We start from the raw sequence: 17,141 nt of genomic DNA, 5'->3' as shown, positions 1-17,141 counted from the left end.
TCTGATGCCAACTATTCTTCGTAACACTTTGGTCTGGATGGTTCAAATTTCCTGTAGTATTGATAGTGACTTCATGCTTTGATGTATCTATAAGATATTATTCCTTTGTTCAGGCTAGCACATCCAATCATCTTTAATGATTCCGCATTTTGAATCTGACAAAACTCAGAAGTAATAGTGAGTTTACAGTTATGATTTTTAACCAGTTTTTGCACAGAAACAAGATTAAAAGAAAATTATAGTACATATAATACGTTATATAGGAAAAAAATTTCAAATAATGCTATTGTTCCATCATAGTAAGCAACAACATGTGAACCATTTGGAAAACTAATACGAATAGGATTTATTCTGCGAAAAGTCAAAAAATTATTTATAGAATAATTGCATGATTTGATATATCTGACCTTGTGTGAATTGATTCCTGTTATATGCGTCTGACTTATTTGCTTGCTCCTCTTCAACTTTCATATTCTTATCCATCACAGCATTGTTTGTAACTCTTTCATTCTTTTCACCTTTTTGTTTATACCAAGGGGGAAACCCATACTTGAAATAACATTCATCTATGGTATGATTCAGTCTATGACAATGTGTACACTGCTTACCATTGTTTTGATACCTGAATTTTCCTCTTCCTTGAGATCTACTAGTGTTGCTGCGAAACGTCTTCCAATTTCCTTGATTGTCTGAAAAATTAAATAGGGCTTTGCTATTCATCTTCACATTACCTTTATTCACCATCTCATTGCCTGGCAGTTGCCGTTCTTGTTGGATGAGGGAAAAAATACGATTTATACTGGGTAAAGGCTCCATTAGCAAGATTTGTGTCTTAACAGTAAGATAAGTATCATTAAGACCTTTTAATAAACACAAGGCGTACTCAGATGTGTTTGGTTAATGCACAACTGCATTTGATCTTGCACTCGCAATCAAGAGTTGGTCGTAGTGCTTCAAGCTCTTCCCATAAGATTTTCAAATCAGTGTAAAATTCAGTCACTGTTCGTTCACCTTGCCTCATGGAATGTATTTCTTGAAGAAGATCTGAAATCCTGAAAAGATCTCCTTTTGAAAAACGTTCACATAAATCTTCCCAGAGTTCCCTTGCATCCTCTATGTAAACCACACTCTGCGCAATCTGTTCACTGAGGGTTCGTGTTACCCATGATATAACCATCATGTTGCACCGTTCCCACGTTTCTTGAAGAGAAGTACCTGTTTCTGGAGTGGGCAGAGTGCCATCAATGAATTTGTGTTTGTTCTTTGAAAGAAGTGCATGACGCACAACCCTACTCCATGGATGATAATTGTTGTCGTTAAGCTGAAGATTGATCAAAACGATTCCTGGGTTTTATCTAGCATGCAGATAGTAAGGACTGCTTGGATTATGAGGGGATCTTGAGTAATGCTTGGATTCTGGGTGGGATCTTTACTGTGGCTAGTGTTAGCTTCCATCACGAATCACACACAAAAATACAAGAAGAAAAATGTAAAGAAAACACAAGAACCAAAAACAAGAACAGAAGAAATAGCGAAAGCAGAGCGGGACTTTAACCCGCTCTGATACCATATTGGAATATGGTCTCCATGACCCACACTATGCAGCACAATGATCTTCCTTGTTGCTTAATCGTGTGTGACAGATGACACATGTATTGAATTATGATTGTGCGGTGGACGCATTAGATTATGCGGTGGAAAAGAGAAAAGGGGTAAAGGATAAGATGGAAGAAAAATTGTATTATATTCATATGTATAATGAGAAAGGAACACAAGGTATATATAGGCTCTGTTAAAATAGAAAAACAGAGTAACAGAATCTCACAAAACTCAATAATAAACTCCCGCATCAAATATTCGGCTGCCTCAGATCTGCACCACTGTGATTTCAACCAAACCTCATGGCTTCTACTCAAGATAGTACCAAAACCAATGAATTTTGGCACCTACACAAGCCTTTTTTCACGCTTTCCACAACCCTTAGCCCTCTTGACCATTCTTGCATTGCCAGTGACCCCGTCACCACCTCAAATCTAGCACACCTTTGACTCACTTAAGCTCTCTAAAATTGCATTAGCTTTCCCTTCATAATTCAAAACTCCACCCCATTCTAAAAGCTACAACCATGCTTCCAAAAAAATAATCCTTCTGAATGCTACCCCATACCAACAGCTCCTGCAGCACCCAGCTTCCACCTCCAAAGTTGCATGACTTTTAAAACTAAATGCTCCATCTACAACCATGTTTGCAAAAAAAAAAAAAAAAACTGAATTGTGATGCAAGGTCACTGCATAAATGTGTTTACAGCCCCAAGAAAAAATCCTTGCAACCAAATCCAGTAGCATATCTTCTAGGCATGCATTCTTCTTGATCGTGTACCACCTTAGCCTTATCCAATTGAATCAAAACCAATCCAAGTACATTCCAAAGATTGCAAGTTGTTAGCAGATTCATATTCTTCATTTAAGAACATGCGATAGACACGAGCATAAAACTGAGTTTATTGTTCATATCCATCCCTCCATCGCTTCCTACTTGTTTTCCCATCACTACACCCTTTGAGAAGCTTCTCAACCGAAGAAATTCGTGGCAGCGGTGAGTGAGAAGGGCGGCGCAAAGTCAGTGGTTGTGGGTGAGGAGACGCGGTTGTGGGTGAGGGGAATAGTGAGAGGGAAAGTGCAGTAGTGGTGAGTGAGTGAAAATAGAAAATCAGAGTGAAATGTGAGTGAGGGAAGCTAGGGTGCAGGAATTTGACACTAACATATAAGGACGGTTCCAAGGAGAATCGTCTTTGTAAACACACACGCCATACATATAAAGACGGTTCTAAAGAGAACCGTCGTGATAAATGCCGAAAATTTGAAAAAAAATAACGAAACTGCCCCCGCCTTGCTTATGACAATTGTTCTTTACGAACCATATTTATAAGGAGTCATCAATTACATATTTTGTACTAGTGATTATATCTTGATAGTTGTTATATTTATTTGGTTTGACTTAAACTTAATTACTATATATTTTTGTATTTTTTGCATATTGAAGGCAATGAAGACAATTGTGAAGAATAATGAACTTATTGATGTGTAGTAAAGAAACAATAAATTATGTTTTTTTAACTAATTTTATCATTATCCTTCAAGATAAATTTTTTGATTATGTAGTTTGAACATATCCATTGAAACATGTGAGAATTCTTGTTAGGCTACTACTATACATAGCCCTTGTATTGTTATTGTGTTAGATTTTCTCTCTCCTTAAGGATCTTTGTGTGTTGTTGTGTGCTTGATGGTGCATTATCTGCAGCCCACTATTTCCATGGACCAATTTCTCACTAAATCATCCTTTACTTCATATTACTATCTTCACTATTTATAGTTTCTACACAAATTATGGATTCAATTATATTTATTTTGGTCTATATATGTTGTATAAAGTGATATTCTCACTTGGAGATATGTGGCCTTAGTTATGTAATGCTGTGGTTTAAAGACACATAAATAACAATACTTATTCTTTCCATCTTGAACTTTTGTATGAGTAATTCTTGTAAAGTTAAAAAAAAATTATTGCAAATTTGGTCAATACTTTGAGCAACGCTTTTAAAATTGTGGTTGTTATCAGTACTTTAGGCAATGATTTAAAATTATCGTCTTTATAAAAATTGTTGCCTATTACAAATGACCACACTTACCTAGACCACGACTAACAAAGCGTTGCCTAAACTTTAGGCCACGATTTTATGTTGTTGCCTAAAGTAATATTTGTTGTAGTGTTTTGTTTGTAATATAAATATCTTAATTAAGTTGGTAATTGATATTGAATTGTTGTGCAATAAACAAACAAGAGGGTATGAGTGTGACTATCATGTAATGCAATGGATGATATCCATTGTATGAGCCGGTTCTGAAAGAGGTTGGGACTAGGTAAATGTTTAACTAATTATTTATATCACAAACTATGTCTACTTTATCATCTAATATTAACTTATTTTGTGTTGTAGTATTTTATGGATAGTCAACCACTCAATTCCAAATCACTTGATTATGTAAGGATAACTTGGACGACATACTATATCAACTTTTACAACACTATAGGATAAATGACATTAGATTTATTTTATTTTTTTTCTTTTTCAATTTCATTTGTTGTTTTATTTATTCTTCTTATGTTTCTTAATATTAGTTTTAGTTAATATGCTTTTAGTTTTAGAAAATTTTGACATTACATTAATTTACAATTTGATTTGATGTATTACTTATTGTTTTGTATGTTTTATACGTTTTTGTACTTTATTGTTCAGTTTGGTTGAGATTTACTCTATACAGGTTAATAAAGAAGGTAAAATTTAACAAACCAAGTGACCTAAAAGGAATCACAACATAAACGATGATTCAAACCAACACCGTCTTCTATGTCTCATATAAATAATAGTTAAAGCCACAAACATCGTTTGTGTGCTAATAGACAATGATTTTAACCCTAATTGTCATATATCTTTCTGAATTTTTTTTTGACTAATTCACAATTAAAATGAGAGTTTGAACGAAAATTTCATCTATATTTTTTGGATACAAACGACGACATCTATTATGAATCGTCCTTTATATACAAAAAATATAAATAACAGTTAAAATTGTTGTGTATAATTATTATTTTTTAATGACAATTTGATAGACAACAATTAGTAGCCGTGGTAAGTCTTTTAAAACTATCTAAATCTCCATACTAGATATTCTTCGATTCAATAAATCAACCCTCCTAATTAAAAAGGAATGGAGAAAAGAGGATAATATGATGTAATAAAAAGGGAAAATAATATAGAAAGAAGAGTTTTCTATGCATGCAAAACACTTTTCTACATTTTGGTTCACGCATGCATGTACACTAGTCTATCATGAGAGTTTTGCATAAGTTTGGTTGCATTGTAAACCTTCATACACTACAAGAAAAAAAGGTTTTAATGGAGGTTATTTAGCGGAGGTTAATATAACCTTAGGAATTGATTTAACTAATGGAGGTTTTTTTCTAAAACCTCAACAAAATAATGGAGGTTTTTTAACCTTAGTTAAATTCCAAAGGTTTATTCTAAAACCTCAACAAAATAACGGAGATTTTTTTAACCTTCGTTAATTTTCAAAGGTTTATTTTAAAACCTTCGCAAATTAACGAAAGTTTTTTTAACCTTCGTTAATTTACAAAGGTTTATTTTAAAACCTCCACAAAGATAACGGAGGTTTTTTTAACCTTCATTAATTTCTAAAGTTTATTTTAAAACTTCCGTAAAATAAGAGAGATTTTTTTAATCTTAGTTAATATTTACAAAAATTTATTTTAAAAATTCTGCAAAATAAGTTTATTAAAATTAATTAATTATTTATTTATTTTATATAGATATTTTTCTTAAAAATTTACTATAAGAAAAACTAGTATTTTTATCACTAAAAATATTATTTTAACAAAAATTATTTAGAAAAATATTAATATAATTCAAATATAAATTTAATAAATAAATATTTTTTAATTGTTAAATTACTAAGGTTTTTCGTACAAACCTCAGTAAAATACCTGAGGTTTCTAAAACCTCAGTAAAATACCTGAGGTTTTCTAAAACCTCCCTAAATATCCCTAAATATCCCTAAATAAATATAATTAATTTTTTTTATCTTCCTTATACACTTAGTTTTCCACCACATACTCACTACATCTGCTAAGCCACACTTCCATAAAAAAAGTCACAAAACCCATTCTTCATTTGCTGCTCCAGAGAAGCTCTTTCCGCCTTTGCTCCACCACAGAATCGGTTCTTGGAGAAACTCTCAACCTTCTCATTTTATCTCATCTACATCTTTGTCTTTTCACATTCTCGTTCTTTCTCCTCGTCGTTGACGCCAAGTCATAGCCGGAGCTTCTCCTCGCCGAAAATATCGCAACCTCCGTCGTCAATGCCGCTCTTGCGACCTCTTCCTCAACGCATTCTCCTCTGATTCCTCCCTCCGGTCAGCAGCTATCACCAACCTCCGCGCCGCCCGCGAACGTGACCCTGCCTGGTTCTCCGCTTCAGTTCTAGGTTTTATCTAATTCAGTTTAATTTCCATGCACATCATTATTCATTCAGAAATCATGTATGTGGTGTGGTACCTGACTTTTGTGTGGAAGTGTATGAAATTTATGGCATCTTATGCACTTTTTTATCCCTTCTTAACTACATAAGAAAATTATACCGGTTTTAACATGCCTTGTGAATGCCTGCATGCTTGGAAACCATTACCCCCTAAGTTTCAGAACCCTTCCAACATGTTTCAGCTCTTGAAAAGAAATTATGCTTTGGTTCATTGTGGTAACATGCCTTTGTTAATTTACAGATACGCTGAAAATAATGGTCTTTTATTACAGTTCACAGCATATGTGTGCCTGTTCAGTTGTCATACGAAAAATTCTAACTGGTAGTTTGAGGGCAAAGTAGCAACTGGTATTAACTTTTCTATGATTTAGGCCATAATTCTTTTAAATTAAACAGGGAGAAGAGCATGGTTATGAAAAAGAGACTGGGTAGTTGCAACTGAAGCACTTATTTTTATATTTACAAGTTGGTGGAAATGGACCTTTTATTTTGGGATCTGCCTTGTTATTAAATAGCGATGGTCCAACATATTTGGGGGTGCTTTAGTATTTTTAATTGCATCTATTTGCACATCATAATAGACTCATGAAGGATCAATGAAAGTGTGGTCACTAAAGAAATTTAATTCAACGTTCATAGTTTCTATAACAACTTGACATTAATTTCTTTTCAGATTCTGATTTGACAATAATGCATCATGTTTATGTACCTACTGCGGTACTTTGTTACACAGTTATTGTGGTGCTTTGCTTATAAGAAATTTAAATGTATAGCTGGATATGGACTATTCCTGAACCTAAAGGACTTGGAAGGACAACAGCTGTGGAAGCTGAAAAATTGAATGTAGTTTCAGAGGATTGTAATTCAAGAATTCTAAGCATTTGTTACATTTCCTCCCTGCTTGATCAGTTTTAATAATTACGTGGTAGTTATCAAAGGCACTACATAGTTTCAATTAAATGTTTCGGCTATGATGTAAATCATCCTTTGAAATTCCTGTGTTTGTGTGCTTGTCTCCCTTAGTTGCAAGAGAAGGAAGTGAAACGTGAAACTAAAGGCATCTATAAAGAGGCTTTCAAGACACAAAATGCCATACAGTAAGTTATACTTATCTTACCATTTGTAGTAATTTTATTTTGTTGTTGCTTTTATACTAAAAATGTGTAACTGCATGGAATGGAATGTAGAACCCTTGATTAGACAATTTCAAACTTGGAGTTGGAATTAGCAGCTGCAAAGGCAGCTCAGGAGTCTATACGAAGTGGTGCTCCAGTACCAGAAGATATCAAGATGAGTGAATCATCTGGTAGGAGTAGGTACCTAATGGTAGTAGGAATCAACACTGCTTTCAGCAACAGAAAAAGAAGAGACTCAATTCGTGAGACATGGATGCCACAAAGTTCATAATTGCATTATTTTTCATCCTTTCTTTCTTCCCAGTTATTTTTTGTTAGTACTTTTTCTTATAATGTGTTCTTGTGATAAAACGGTAAATAGGTGAGAAAAGAAAGAAGCTAGAGGAAGAGAAGGGCATTATCATCCGATTTGTAATTGGTCATAGGTGCATACCTCAACTCTTTTTCAACGATTATATAGCATAAATACCATCGTTTTATTGTCTTTATGCATCCAACTTGTATCATATATTAATTGATAGAAATAACGTGCGGTTCATCCGTTAGTCATATATTGAATTAATTGTAACTTGAGCTTTTTGGTTTTTCCTTTCTTTCACCAGTGCCACATCAGGGGGTATCCTAGACAGAGCTATTGAAGCAGAAGATAAGAAGCATGGAGATTTTCTGAGACTGGTAATGGTCCTATTTGTCTTACTGCATTTTTGCCCCAATCTCCCTTCACTTATTTGGTCTCTACTTGAATAATCACTTGACAAAATAGCATGAATTCATTTATTTAAAGGTAAAATTAAAAGAAATGCAACAAATCTGAGTGCTTTGATTCTGCAGGATCATGTTGAAGGATACCTTGAATTGTCAGCAAAGACAAAGACCTACTTTGCTACTGCTGTTAACTTATGGGATGCTGACTTCTATATCAAAGTTGATGACGATGTTCATGTAAATATAGGTATTTAAGCTTTCTCAATTTCTCATAAACTAACCTTGCTTGAGGTGTTTGTGATTAATATTGTAGGATTCTTTAAACTGTTCCACATGGATTCTTGTTTTATACTATTCACTCCTTTTTCAGCAACACTAGGACAAACTCTAGTGAGACACCGATCAAAACAACGGGTGTACATTGGATGCATGAAATCTGGGCCAGTTCTTTCTCAAAAGTGAGGATCATTTTTTTTTATCCTTCTACTCTTTTTATGAAATGGTTGTAAACATGTACTCTTTTTATTTTAATTTTATCATGGTATCCAGAGCTTGAAAATTCATGTATCTCTTCTACTTTTTCTCAATTTTTCGTAGCTTCATAGTTTCTCTATGCCTTCTCCAACTTCTATAGCATCAACCACTCAGTTATCTTTTTGTATTTAATATTGGAGAAGCTATCTGCTGTAATTTTTTTTATTTAGAAACAAGTTGAACCAGTTTTCAAGGCATTTCTTTATTGTCTTTTATTTTTTATTTTTTTTTATATTGCTCAACCTTACCATTTCTATTAGCATTCCAATCCTGCACAATTTTACAATTCACAGAATTCATTCCTTAAGAATTTATCTCAGCCGCAATCTTCTTTTCAGTTTTATACAAAAACAATATAATATTTTTAAGTTTTAGTTATAACTATTTTTTTCAGTTATAATTAAAAGTTGTAAATGTTATAACAATTATAACTATTTATTGTACTAATTTACATAGAAAAGTCATTTCCTTAGTGCTTGCTAAACACTAATTTATCTTTGCTTAATCTTCATCCTAAGATATTGTTGAAGATAAAACTTGGTCCCAATTATTTCTTTTATTTATTGAAAAAAAAAATACTTTAACAAACATAGATAAATAAATACAATAGATGTAAATAATTGTGGTTTAAAAAACACATGAATGCCTAAATGGTAAATGAATAAAAAAAAAAACAAATTTCATAATTTTGAAACCTATGGTATTTTTTAAGGAGGTTCTAAAACATTTTATGGACGTTTTGAAACCCATGGTATTTTACGGAGGTTTTGAAACCTATGGTATTTTACGGAGGTTTTAAAACCTATGGTATTTTACGGAGGTTTTGAAACCCATGGTATTTTACGGAGGTTTTGAAACCCATGGTATTTTACGGAGGTTTTGAAACTCATGGTATTTTACGGAGGTTTTGAAACCCATGGTATTTTACGGAGGATTTGAAATCCATGGTATTTTACGGAGGTTTTGAAACCCATGGTATTTTACGGAGGTTTTGAAACCCATGGTATTTTGAAAGGCTTTTCCTGAGGTTTAAAAAAACCCTGGGGAACACATTCCCCAGAGATGATTTAGCGGGGGAAACTACAACCCTGGGTAAATGACTTAATGGAGGTTTTAACCCTGGATAATGTAAAAATAAACCCTCGTTAAAACCATTTTTTCTTGTAGTGATAATTTGATTATGTGTATTTGGAGTTTAGATAGATGCCAAATAAATCTCAATTATTGACTTCCATAGCAGACCAAATGAACAGTACAGGTAGAGCTCAAATTGCACACGATTCAACATTGTTATGGTAAAGAATCAAAGACAAACAAAATAAGTGTCTTATATATGTGCCTAGAAACCTCCCCTAGATGTGCTTGTGAAAAATAGAGAAAAGAACAAGGAGAGATGCCACAATTAAAGTACATCTCCCAAGGGCTTCACATTGGCTTCATGTGGTTGATAATAAACCTAAGGTTTTAGGGTACATGGTTTGAAAATGATGTTATTATTGTATCTAGGGTTGTCAAAATATAAATTCAACTACTATATAAATCTGATAACTGCATATAAAAGCGGTTGAATCACTATTTTATTTAATTCCTTTCAATTTAAATTATTTTATTTTTAAATATTTGTTTCAATCAAGAATTCGAAATTTATTAAATTTTAATTTCCTTATGCAGATAAAATCTTTAAGTGGTCACTCAAATTATTTTAACATTGAAAACCTATAATAATTCAAAACAATCCGTTCTCGATGTTATTTTTTAGATAGAGTCCATCAAGATTTTTGACTTGATATTGAAAACAACTTTTCTTGAATGATATAATAAGTTAAGACTATTTTGGATAATATCAGTTACAATTATTTTGACTCATGACTTAATGTTATTTTTTCAACATTGTTATTGAGGTTATTTTTAATTAACTTTTCGATCAATACTGGCTAACAAAATTTCTCAAAGATTATCAAATCTTTTCGAGTCGATGTTAATAAAAATTTGATCAACTTTTAACAAAAAAAAGAGTTAAAAAATAGTATTTAACTTTATTAAAGTGAAACAAACACTAACTCTTAATTTTAAAATTTAAATATATTTTATAATTACAGTAGATTAGGTCGACAAAAACTTTACATGAGCTAAAAAATAACAACTTCTACTTGTCTCTCTTAACAATTTTGAAAACTTAAATATATATTAATATCACTATATTAATTTAGAAATTTTAAAAATTTAATTATATTTTGTCATTACTAAAAAATCATTAAATAAAAATTAATTTTAAAAAAAAATTAGTTATTATATTAACAAAATTAAATACTAATTTATAAACTAAAAAAATTATTGATATTTAAATTAGTTTTTATTATTGATAAATTATTTTTAAATTGGTATTTAGTTAGCCATTAAGTTTTTATCCATCAATTATTTAAATTTTAAAGTTGGTAACTAAAATTTTGGTAACTAATTATATATCAATTTAAAATTATTTATTATTTTTAAAATTAATTTTTGTAGTGTAGTTAAAGTCCTAAATTTAAAATATAAAATATTTTATTGTCTATGTGTACTAGGATGAAAATAGTTTCCTACTTCATTTTCAAAATTCCGGTATTAAACTCTTAATCTTGTTCATTACTTTAGGATCAAAGTAGTTTGCTACTTATTTTTTGAAGTTCATCTTTTAAAACTCTTAATATTTTTCTCTCTTTCAAGTTCTTTTATGCAGAAGAAGTCTTATTCATTTCCCACATTATCTGTGTCGGAGGTCACTGGAGTAGAAGCCATAGTTTATGATTACAATAAAGCTATAACATAATCTGCTAAAACTTTTTCTGTCTGATCACATCACATCCAAGTTATTGCATTTTCTGCTTCAAACACCTTAAAAAAGATCAGCAGCTGCACTTCCAACACCTTCAAGTTCATACAATCATATCATGGCAAATTCAATAGTTTTCTTCCCATCATGAGCCTTGCTGAAGAAATACTTGAAATAGTCGGAGTATAAAATCTGTTTATATTTCGGTTTGTCACCATTTTCCAGCACTTCTGACAAAGGACCAATAACAGCATCAGGTGCTGGGCTGACAAATATTGGAATGGAGATTCTGGTCCTCCTTTTATTTGCAACCACTCTATGCTCTATGCTTTTGTATCTTTCATTGCTCATTATCTGTAGCACATCCCCAATATTGATTACCAATGCTCCTTCAACAGGAGGAACATAGATCCAACTGTCTCCTCCATCACTGCCTCTAACATAGAGCCCTCCAATATCATCTTGTAGAAGAACAGTAATTAATGATATATCAGAATGAGGGGCTACCCCTGATACAACTTCAGGCTCAGGGCAAGCTGGGTAGTAATTGAAACCCAATGTCATTGCACCCATTAAAGTGTCTTCTCCTGCTTTATCTAACTCCCTCACATTCACTTTCTTAAGAAGCACCTTTAGCAATTTTCTAACTAAAACTTCACAATACTTCATATATTCCACTGCTTGATCCCTGCATGAAAGGCAGCAGTAAAGGGACCACATATTTATGACAAAAAAACAAACACTTGTATCATAATAAAGGAGCAACAATTCAAATTGCACATGATTTCTCTTCTCTCTTGTGCTCATCAACACGTAGTTCATGATGGATTTATATTATGTGAGACACAATACTTCCAACTAACTAAACCATGTACTTAAGCATACCAATTTTATCCCACAACCTACAATCACACAATAGCTTTGAGACTACCTTTCATGATTCAAGAAGAACTCAATTTTCTTTTATAACACATTCCTTTCTCTTGTCTACAACATTGCATAAAATAAAATTAAAAGTCAATTTTTCTTGTCATCCTGTATTCCTAGAAATAACATTTCATTCCAATATGTGAATTAAAATTAAATGTTATAAAGCTTACGATTACAGAAACTATAGTCTTTTCCTTCTAGATGATGCTAGTTACATGAGTTATGAAATCTCCACATTGCATCTAACAGACCATAGAATTTATAAAATCAAGAGATGCGCTAAGCAAATAATTAACAAACCAAAAGACAAGGATTTTTAGTAACGTACTCATTAACAAATTATTTATTAATGTTTTGAAAACTGTAAAACCACAACTGAGTTCATAAAAGATCAATACTTTTTTGTAAACTTCAATCGATGATACAGAATGTGTTTCATAGTGTTTTGGTGGCATTTCTCAACCAACTCACAGTTGTTAAGAACTATCACTTACTTGCATATAGCAGGCCAATGAGCATGAATTTTTTCCTCTGAGGCATACACAAGTTGCAGATAATCTTTCCACTCCAAGACCAACTCAGCATGGGGGCAGAAACTAGTGGCCAATCTGACAACTTCGGGGGGTGAGTTCTCTTTGATGCTCTTCTTTTCCTGAGCTGGCAACTCAAAGAATCTGTGCACAGAAGCCTTGAGATCACCAATAACCTTAAAGGGTATCCCATGGTTGATAATTTGGAAGAAGCCCCACTCGACTGCAGCATCAAAAATGGAATTTTGGACATGTGGGTCTTCCCAGTTGGTGAAATCAATGATGGGAATTGATTCCCGAGGGACAATTTTGGTGTGATCTAATCTAGCTTGGAGAGGCTGAATGTATTGGGGAGGAACAGTTGGGAGGTTGAGATCAGCAAGACCCTTTACTCCATTGGCTTGGTTCACCAAGAAATGAATGAGATTGGAGGGAGTGGAAGACATGGGAAAGTTGACTATAGGAAGAGATAATGGTTGACAAGAAGACTTGAGAGTAAGAAGAAGCCTTTATTGATCATGTCCATTTTATTCATCATATCCCAAGTACACAGTTTCCTCTGTAATCGTGCATGCATGTTAAAAAATAATTAATTATTATATTAATTAAATTAGATATTATTTTATAAATTAAAAATTATTGATGTTTAAAATAGTTTATATTAATAATAAAAATTTATAATATAATTAAATATAATATTTGTAATAATTAGTAATTAAAAAATATTTGTTTATTTAGAGATTATTTTTTATTTTTTTTGTCTAGATGTAGTTAGAAATATTTTTTTAGGTACTTTTAATCTACTTTAAAGGCTATGTTTTTTTGTTTCTAATTATTATATTATTAGAGACTTAAATTTTTAGTCATTGTTATTTAGATTTAGATACTTATTTTTTAAGTAACTTACTGTAGTGGTCGGTACTGGTCGGTACCGGACGATCAGGGACTGACCGATCAAGGTGAGCACAATAAATAATCATTGTTACTAATAGTTACCATTAACACTAAATAATTAATGACTGTCATTAGTAGTCATGAAGTGTCATTAATAAGAATAATTGGCATTGAATGAATCAAGGAGAATGTCCCCAATGGTAATAATAAGAGAGAGGAATGACACTCGTATAAAGGGGGGCTAGACAAAAGAGGAAGGTACGTTTTCATATCCCAATATAGCACACTTGAAACGAAACATTGACTTGAGCGTCGAAGTGCAATCGCAGGTACCCCCAGCCGACCGAGCGTTAACATTAAAAGAAGGAGATTGAAGGAAGGTTACCGACACATAGCCACTCACCAACAAGTATAAGTACTGTCTGGGCCCCTCACTAACCTCACAGGTACATTTGCCGCCCACCATGGGGCTGCGCATTTCGGTGATTTCCTTACACTTCTCTAGATTGACTTTTATACCTCGATGCGTGAGGATAAAGCCCAAAAACTTCCGTCCTTCTACTCCAAAAGCACATTTATCGGGATTGACACGTATTTGATAGCGGCGTAGTGCTTGAAATACTTCCTGCAAATTCTGAATGTGTTGCTCGAACGAGTCAGACATGACGACGATGTCGTCCACTTAGACTTCGACACTTCTTTTGATCATGCCGTAGAAAACATTATCCATCAGCCGTTGGCATGACTATGTAATAAAAGTTGTCTGAGTCAGTCTTGAAATTTGTCTTTTCCTTGTCGCTCGGATGCATCTGGATTTAATTGTATCCTGAATAGGCATATAGAAAGCTTAAGATATTATAGCTAACGACCCCATCAACTAGTCAATCGATGGTCAGTAAGGGGTATGAGTCTTTGGGGCACGCTTTGTTGAGATTGGTGTAGTCTATGCATATTCACCACTTACCATTGGATTTTTGGACCATTACGACGTTGGCTAGCCACGTTGTATAGTGAACTTTTCGGATGAAAGTTGCTTTCAATAACTTTTCGGCCTCTTCCCGGACGATTTGGCGCCTTTCTTCCCCAGTTATCGTTTTTTCTAACACCTTAGGATAGATAAATCATTAGAATGACATACTTTTTCATATATTAGCAAAATTTTTGTAGAATGTTATAATTTGTTGTATGTATTTTTCATATTTAAATTATGATTTTAAATGTTTTGATTTTCTGGAATTGGATATTTTATGAAGGTTTGAGGTTTATTAAAACAAATTTTTTTTGTTTAAAAAAACCTACATATAACGACGGTTCCACGTGGAACGGTCTTTAAAAGAGCCATACATACAACGACGGTTCCCATGGGAACTGATCCTGCCTGTTGACCGGAACGCTGGAAACTGCCTCGTCAAAGGATCGACGTGCGCACCGCTTCTCACCTCCGTTCCTCTTCGGGATCTACCTCAAGAACCTGCAAAGAAACAGTACGGCGCCGCTGCGGCCGATCGCACTCCAACGCTCAAGTCAGTGACGGTATCACCAAATACTAAGAGAACAAGAACCGTGCAAATCCTCTCTCACAGTCAGCTCTATCACTCGCAAGCGTAAAGTGTATAAACTGAACGTGCGTACCTCAGAAAGTTTGTTAAGAACTCTTATATACCTGGTAGCTTTCTCTCTCCTGGCAGTTACAGACTTGGACACGTGGCTCGCATCCAACTGTACACGTGCCATCATCTGGAGGCTCCCTGACTTGGCGCTGCTTCTACTCTCATTTTGGCTAAGTTACTTATGCATGGTACTGCCCAGTGCATAGCTAACTTGGGAGTGCGATCTCTACTGGAACTGGCGAGTTAGGGGTCCTCATACACCTTCCCTGTGGTCTCGCCGGCCGCCTTCATAATCTGCTTCTCCTTCATCTTCGGCGATGTGCTCGCTCTGGCGATCTCCGACTGCTTGGTCGCCTGGGTCTACATCTGGCGACTTCATCTTTAACCTGGTGATCGCCGATTCTGGTAAGCTGGAAATCGGAACACGCCAATATAACAACTGGCGACTACACGAGCCCCCCGACTTCCTTCCCTTCTGCCAACCTGGCGCCTTGTCAACACGCCTATGCTGTAGCAGGATGCCACGTCATCACTCCCGACCACCAGGGCGGTACAGGAACCGTCTTTAAAAGACTTTTAAATTTTTTTAAAAAAGTAAGTTAGTACCCACTTAAAGTCGATTAACACAACCGTCGTTATAACACTTGTTTATAAAAACGGTTATTGAACCATCATTAAAAATCATCACTTTATAATGACGCCCGCAATAACGACGGTTTCAGAACCATTTTTATATGCTTTTTTTAATCGTTGTTAATTTACCTTTTTGTACTAGTGTACAATATAGGAAGGATAATTTGTTAATGCACAACCTTGATATTAGGCACATAAGAAAACTTTTTTGATAATGTCTTCAACAGTTTAATGGACGTTAAGAACAAAATGAAGGATTATTAAAAGGCGAGAATGAATGTTGCTGAATTGTGTGTCCTTGGAGACCTGGAGTTGGTTCAATTACTAAATGGAAAGGTAGCAAAGCCAAATGCCAACTACACATTCTCAATGAAAGATGCTAGGCCAATGGTTATGTATCTAACATTGCAAGGTGTGCAAATGAAGACAAGGGAAGTATGCATGGCATGAAAAGTCATGTCTGTCACGTTTTCATGGAGTGTTTACTCCCAATATGTTTTCGGTCATTACTAGAATTTTTATGGAGTGTCCTTGCTAACTTAAGTCGATTCTTTAAAGACTTATGTTCTAATACATTGAGGATGAATGATTAATTCACATTTTTACTATATACTAAATATTTTAGTTATTTATATTTAGCTATTCACATTGTTTGTATTTTTTTTACAGGGTTTTACAGATCACATCACTGCTATTTCTACTTCATGGGATGCGTTTTATATTTTCATTTGCACTCTTTTTATGTAATTGTATTATCGAACATTTAAAGTTTTAGTACTTTTAATTAATTTTTAAAGTAGAATTTTATTTTAAGGTTTATTTTAATTCTAAATTCTATGTTACGTATTAATATTCAGTTTGAATGATTTGGATGGATGAAATTATCTAATTGACTTTGTTTAACTATTTGGATGATTTTACTATTGTGAATGTGGTGTGAATGATGGGGATTTATTATTTTGAATTGTTATTCTGTAGCTGCTACAGGCAAAAATGGTCAGAACAAAAAACAAAATGTTTCTTTTTAAACCATTAAAGCGTCGGCAAAGCCCACGCAAACAATTTTTAATTTTTTTCTCACTACAATTTATGCGTCGGTCAAGCCCATGCACGTTTTTTTTAATTATTTTTTCATAAGTTATGTGTCGGCTGGGCTGACGCAAAAATTGATGTCAAATTTTTTTATCTTCTTTGTCGGCCAAACTAAAGCATATGCGTTTTTTATACATTTGCGTT

At 33.6% G+C, this 17,141-nt stretch overlaps 1 protein-coding gene and 1 pseudogene across 2 annotated transcripts; one reads left to right on the top strand and one right to left on the bottom strand.

The window, feature by feature from the left end:
• The first annotated feature begins 1,276 nt into the window (after nucleotides 1-1,276).
• On the top strand, nucleotides 1,277-8,693 carry LOC150027192 (putative beta-1,3-galactosyltransferase 3; annotated as a pseudogene). Its single transcript, XR_016521744.1, has 9 exons — nucleotides 1,277-1,369; nucleotides 1,644-1,738; nucleotides 6,068-6,122; nucleotides 7,145-7,218; nucleotides 7,309-7,520; nucleotides 7,619-7,682; nucleotides 7,860-7,932; nucleotides 8,089-8,209; nucleotides 8,333-8,693. The product of XR_016521744.1 is annotated as a putative beta-1,3-galactosyltransferase 3 (transcript).
• Nucleotides 8,694-11,202: 2,509 nt separating this feature from the next.
• On the bottom strand, nucleotides 11,203-13,274 carry LOC137831075 (feruloyl CoA ortho-hydroxylase F6H1-3-like). The gene is made up of 2 exons (XM_090304143.1): nucleotides 12,733-13,274; nucleotides 11,203-11,996 (listed from the first exon to the last, which is right to left on the bottom strand). Exons 1-2 carry the CDS (start codon nucleotides 13,212-13,214, stop codon nucleotides 11,420-11,422), a joined length of 1,059 nt encoding a protein of 352 aa, XP_090160269.1. The 5' UTR covers nucleotides 13,215-13,274; the 3' UTR covers nucleotides 11,203-11,419.
• Nucleotides 13,275-17,141: the final 3,867 nt, after the last annotated feature.

Source organism: Phaseolus vulgaris, chromosome 6 (genome assembly GCF_051622355.1).
Source record: "Phaseolus vulgaris cultivar YP4 chromosome 6, ASM5162235v1, whole genome shotgun sequence".
Lineage (NCBI taxonomy): Eukaryota > Viridiplantae > Streptophyta > Magnoliopsida > Fabales > Fabaceae > Phaseolus > Phaseolus vulgaris.
Note: the sequence above shows the minus strand (reverse complement) of the source record. Positions and strands in the feature narration are given on the sequence as shown.